We start from the raw sequence: 6,030 nt of genomic DNA, 5'->3' as shown, positions 1-6,030 counted from the left end.
TTGGACGGCACCCGAAGGATTCGGTTAGCCATGGCTTGTGTAAGCAAAGGTTGGGGGGAGTGTCATCATCATAATAAAAATAAAATAAAAAGGCACTCCTTCATGGTATGAGATTGTTGGCGGGCACCCGAGGATTCGGTTAGCCATGGTTTGTGAAAGAAAGGTTGGAAGGAGTGCCAAATAAATATGCAATAATTCATGGGAGCCGCTCTTGAAAGTCCGGTTGGCGAGGTAGTTAGTGTACCCATTACCATTCGTTGACAACAACAAACACCTCTCAAAATAATTTTACTCCCGACTTTATAAAAATGAAAAGCTCTAGCGCATGTTAATCCCTCGCTTCCCTCTCGCGAAGGGTCAATCTTTTACTTTTATGTTGTGTCTCCATTATTTCTTTGAGCACTATCTTGAGAGCACAACTCGTCATTCTTAGTATAATATGCTTGTCTCAAAATATGATTGATTGTGGTATAACTTTGATGCATTTATCTTTTGACAATCACTACTTCTAGTCTTTCTATGGACTCCGGAGGTGCCCGGGCATTTATGTTTTGCCAACCAAATACGAGCAAGCGAGATACCACTTTATCATGCTCTCTTATGAACATTACAATTCTGCTTATATACATGATTCATGATGCTTATTATTAATTGTTGGTGCTTCTCCATGATTGACATAGCTGTTAGATGATCTTATTTGCATGTATCTCATTATGAACTGCTTAAGTATTAGCCATACCATGAGAATATATACATCATATGAGCAAATGTGTTCGTGAAAGTTCTTTTATCGCTCAGTTGTTAACTGAATTGCTTGAGGACAAGCAATAAGCTAAGCTTGGGGGAGTTGATACGTCCAAAACGTATCTACTTTCCCGAACACTTTTGCTATTGTTTTGCCTCTAATTTGTGTATTTTGGATGCAACTAACACGGACTAACGCTGTTTTCAGCAGAACCGCTCCGGTGTCTCGTTTTTGTGCAGAAATCCAACTTTCGGGAAAAACCTCGGAATTTATGCAAAAGGCCCTATTTTCCCAGGAAACTAACGGAGCCAGAAGGGCAATTGAAGTGGAGGCCCGAGGGCCCCACACCATGGGGCGGCGCGGCCCAGGGGGGGCCCGCGCGGCCCTGTGGTGTGGCCCCCTCGGCCGGCCTCCGACGCCCTCTTTCGGACTACTTATTCGCCTCGACCTAAAAACACCAGGGGAGAAGTCGAAGTCGCCAGAAACCCTCCAGAACGCCGCCACATCGCGAAACTCCGTCGCGGGAGCCAGAAGTCTCCGTTCTGGCACTCCGCCGGGACGGGGAATTGGAGGAGATCATCACCGCCATCACCGCCATCACCGCCAACGCCTCTCCATCAACCAGCAATGTTTCCCCCATCCATGTGTGAGTAATTCCCCCGCTGTAGGCCGAAGGGGATGGTAGGGATTGGATGAGATTGGTCATGTAATAGCATAAGATTGTTAGGGCATAGTGCCTAGTGTCCGTTATTGGTACTTTGATGATATTGTTGCAACTTGTTATGCTTAATGCTTGTCACTAGGGCCCGAGTGCCATGATCTCAGATCTGAACATGTTATTGTTTCATGAAGATAATCATTGTTTATGGTCTTATCTATAAGTTGTATACACATGTCGCTGTCCGGAACCGATGGCCCCGAAGTGACAGAAATCGGGACAACCGGAGGGAATGGTAGCGATGTGAGGATCACATGTGTTCACGGAGTGTTAATGCTTTGCTCCGGTACTCTATTAAAAGGAGTACCTTAATATCCAGATAGTTTCCCTTGAGGCCCGGCTGCCACCGGCTGGTAGGACAAAAGATGTTGTGCAAGTTTCTCATTGCGAGCACGCACGACTATATATGGAACACATGCCTATTGATTGCTTTGTACTTGGACACCGTTTTATTATTATCTCGCAAATGCCCTGCTATGATTGTTACATGAGTTTCTCTCATCCATGCAACGCCCGTCATCCGTCCCCGTGCCTACGGTATTTTAATCCTGCTGTTTACTATAATCACTACTGCTGTCTCTCGTTACTCTGCTGCTGTTATTTCACTACTGCTATCTGCTATAAAACTCGTTACTATCGATAAACTCTTGCGAGCAAGTCTCGTTTCCAGGTGCAACTGAATTGACAACTCCGTTGTTAAGGCTTCCAAGTGTTCTTTGTCTCCCCTTGTGTCGAATCAATAAATTGGGTTTTACTTCCCTCGAAGACTGTTGCGATCCCCTATACTTGTGGGTCATCACACGCTCCATTTCCATTACATAGAACACTCTAGTTTTCACTCTTATTGTTTAGCTCTAGTACTGCGAGTGTTTCTCTATTTGCTTTGCGAGTGTTCTCTATTTGCTAGTACTACGTTTAGCTCTGATTTCCACTCTTATTTTATTCTTGTTGTTTCTTTGTGTTTTTTTGTGTGAGGTTATTGAGATTTCGCTAGCTTTATAAGAAGCCCAAGTTCATCAAAAAACAGAATTCGTGTGCATATTCTATTGTGTTTTCGAGTTTGGAGGTTTTATCGGTTTATCTTTTTAGATAAGACAAACCTTTCATATCGATTTTCTTAATTCGTTGTTGGGCCATGATGTTTCTATGCACAATGTTGAAGAGCTCGTTGTCCTGATTCCAATGAGCACAAGATCATCGAAGCCGTCTCACTGCCCTTCCCACTCGTTCTCCACCGTTTCCCACCTCCGTTCCTTGCATCGCCTCAACCTATAAAGCCCGTTTCCGCCGCTCTAACCCCACACTCGCCGCCATCGCACTCCACCACTACCTCCACATCAAAGCCGTTGCACTCCATCTTAGGTTTTCTCTTTTCAGAAAGTATGCGATGTCAAAACAATGGCTTCAACAATGCCATTGCTAGGCACAACCAATTAAGGTCATAACTTGGATTTTCACCTTGGAACATAAGACTTTGTACTCCTCCTGTGTTGCTGCCCCCAATTGCCGATGCCGCTGCTACAAGTCATAAATCACCAAGCAAGTTCCTCATCACCCCAAATACTTGATACACCATTACTGGACCTCAGAATCTCAAACGCCATGACATTCTCCACCACTGAATTCACCTTTGGACTCGAAAGACATGCCCTATGATGGCAAAAAATAGTGAAGCTTTGCGTCTCGCCCTCGTGGAACCGTACGACGAGAAAATGGGATTCACACTACCAAATCTCATCTGATCCAGCAATCTATAGGCATCACACACCCAACAGAGATCGACGTCATAGCCTCCCAGAACTCGTCACCGACCAGATCAAAGAGGGCAGGCAACAAGTAGAACATGGTCATGGCGCAAGAAGAACCCTAGGGCTGCCTCCTTATTCGAGCACACCAGCACGCCCCATGCCGCCGCTCGAAGTAGGAAAGGAGGAGGCAGCCGAAGAAGTATCCACAAAATCCATCCATGGCAGTTTGCCAGAAGCCCTAAGACCCAGATCCTTGACCCGTCGCCGTGCCATCCCGCTGTCCGCCGCCAACTCATCGCCCTAGCTTCAGGCCCAGCCATCAAGGCCACGTCCCCTAGTACCGTAGCTGCCGCCCACCACGGCTCGTGGATCCACCGCCACGTTACCCTCTCCTCCCCTCCGTCCTTTGCCGAGACGGGTCTCATATACGACTATATCTAGTGTAAAATAAGATATGCTAACGGATCAAGATACTTACGGTAAAAGTACGCTGTTTTTCCTTTGTTTTTTCGAAAACAGAGATGTCCCGGCTAGTTACCCTACATACATATGCTGATCAATTCATTCAGGTTAGATACATTGACACTGCTATGACCTATGAATGATGTAAAAAGGAAATACTGCCGTAATTCAGACACATGCTGATCAACTCATTCAGGTCAGATATATCAACTGTGCCATGAATGATGCTAGGAGGAAATACTGCCGTAAATTCATATGAACCAGCGTGGCATATGTAGGGTCCTCATGAAAGCCATACAGGAATCATGTGTGGCAAAACGGGACCTATATCTGACAAAAGTCACAAAACACTGCCATCTACTCCTTGTCAACTGCATGGCCTCTGAACGTACGCATGATCCTAGGCTGCAAGCCCGTTACTACTGAGCTGCTAGTGAGTTTTAGCTAGATAACAATAAAGGTTTTAACTAGATTCAGTTTACTAGCACTAATAATTAACTTCCGGCTCCTTCCGTCAGTCTGTCATATCCTTCTCCTCAACCTGCAAATAAGCAACAGAACAATGGGCAGCACTAGTCAGGACGCAGATTGATCGCCAAAAATGTTACCACTGGTAGTGTGTTCATAGACACGACCTTAATTACCACAAACGTAGGCTGGGCTGCAGTCCAAATCCTTGCGCGTCGGGAAGCTGCTGCTGCGGCCACAGCTGAAGCGACGTCGACAACTGCTCCCCCACCTCCGGGAAGAAGCCCCCGAACAGTACCGTCGGCGTAGTGCTGCCCTCCGCGGCCTCCACGGGGACACGATGCTGCTGCCCCTCCTCGGTCACCTGAAAGAAAGCCAGCACATATACAGACAGCCAGTATATACAGAGTACACGAGGAGGCACGCAGGAAGGCCAGCAGTGCAGATAACTGAAATTAACCTTGTGGAGAAGGAAGCTGTGTTCTGGTCCTCCAAGATGTGCACCTGCACGACACATGCAAGCAACAAATCATTCACAACTGCCAGGTTTATGGAAAATCACAATTCCCAGATGAGCAATAATTGGTTATCTGAATCATGTTTCTTCATTTTGGTTCCCTTGCGATTACAGTTACCTTGCGGTGTGATTCGTCCAGCTGCTGGCTCAGTAGTACATCATGCACACAAGAAACACAGGTTCAGCTGCTGGTTCAACTTTTTTATGCTCTGAATTTTGTGCAGAGATTGTGTATGCGTATGCCTTCATTTCCCTAGTCAAAATGCTACCGTGCAATTAATTTTGAGTGTACAACTAGTATATGATGTTTCTTATTAACCTGATCATCATCCTCATCATCTGTCCCCTGGAGCTCGGCGCTGGTGATGCTCTCGTAGCGCTGACTCAGCTCGCTCCAGCTTAACAAATCAGAATTGAAGCATGTTAGAACCATAGTATTCTGCCGTGGATTTATGCAAGTAATCAAGTTTCAGTCATTGAGCACTGCAAGATGATGCTACCGGTACGCATAAGTAGATGGGCTGCAGCCGGCTAGTACTTGTTTAACGGCATGAACGAGCAACCGGGAGAAAGCTAGGAGCGGATTGATGGGTGCGCAAGGTACTGACCTGGTGTGGGGGCTGCAGTAGTGGGAGTGTTGTCCGGCTGCGGCGTCGGAGAAGACAAGGAGGCCGACGTCGACGTCGCAGAGCACGGCGAGCTCGTTGGCCTTCTTTAGCAGGCCGGCGCGTCGCTTGCCGAAGGTGACCTGGCGGCTGACGGCGTTGTCGATCCTCCTGATCTCCGTCCTCCTGCAACCCATCCTGCTCCCGGAACCTGGGAGCGAGACTGGAAGAGGACGGCACGGCGCAGCAGAGGGGAAACTGGTCAGTGGCGGCCGCGGAACCAAGAAGCAAGAAGAGTAGAAGGCATCCTTGCAACACAAGAAGAGAATCGGTGATGGGTGAAATTTACCATGTGTTGGGGGGCGAAGTCTGAAACTGAATCTGAAGGAGCGATAGACAGAAGCTGGTGCAGAGGATATATGCAGGGCATGGCAGGGCAGAGTGCATTTCCCAGGAAGTTTCGCACGCCGACTATAGCTTCTGGTGTACTGGACTGGGTTTGAACGCCTACATCTACGGGCTGAGCCTACGGAATGCACTTACGGAGAGAACGTGCCCTGATGTGGTTGGTTAATTACTGGGATGCGGTTGGTTTTCAGCAAATCAAGACCCATCCCTCTTAACCACGTCAGCCCGTAAGCATTTTCCGTAACTAAACTGTCCGTAAGTGTAGCATTGCTCGGCGAGAAAAAGGTGGCCATGCAGTCCGCCTCGGTCGTCGCGGGCGCGTGTTCCCGCATTGCCAATTTCGGCAAGTCGTGGCAATC

At 47.6% G+C, this 6,030-nt stretch overlaps 1 protein-coding gene across 1 annotated transcript; it reads right to left on the bottom strand.

The window, feature by feature from the left end:
* Positions 1-4,195: 4,195 nt before the first annotated feature.
* LOC124664136 (MADS-box transcription factor 31-like) lies at positions 4,196-5,460 on the bottom strand. Its single transcript, XM_047201725.1, has 5 exons — positions 5,267-5,460; positions 4,978-5,056; positions 4,547-4,645; positions 4,318-4,505; positions 4,196-4,214 (listed from the first exon to the last, which is right to left on the bottom strand). Exons 1-5 carry the CDS (start codon positions 5,458-5,460, stop codon positions 4,196-4,198), a joined length of 579 nt encoding a protein of 192 aa, XP_047057681.1.
* Between the last annotated feature and the right edge of the window lie 570 nt (positions 5,461-6,030).

This window comes from Lolium rigidum, chromosome 1 (genome assembly GCF_022539505.1).
Source record: "Lolium rigidum isolate FL_2022 chromosome 1, APGP_CSIRO_Lrig_0.1, whole genome shotgun sequence".
Taxonomy (NCBI): Eukaryota; Viridiplantae; Streptophyta; class Magnoliopsida; order Poales; family Poaceae; genus Lolium; species Lolium rigidum.
The sequence above is the reverse complement of the archived record's forward strand: the minus strand, read 5'-3'. Positions and strand labels throughout refer to the sequence as shown.

What these genes read in the sequence shown, in the direction of transcription:
- LOC124664136 (XM_047201725.1), bottom strand. Translation starts at nt 5,460, where the DNA reads ATGGGTTGCAGGAGGACGGAGATCAGGAGGATCGACAACGCCGTCAGC. An exon ending in TACTGCAGCCCCCACACCAG is followed by an intron (nt 5,057 to 5,266) that starts GTCAGTACCTTG and finishes TGATTTGTTAAG; the next exon opens with CTGGAGCGAGCTGAGTCAGC. An exon ending in ATGATGAGGATGATGATCAG is followed by an intron (nt 4,646 to 4,977) that starts GTTAATAAGAAA and finishes TGTGTCGTGCAG; the next exon opens with GTGCACATCTTGGAGGACCA.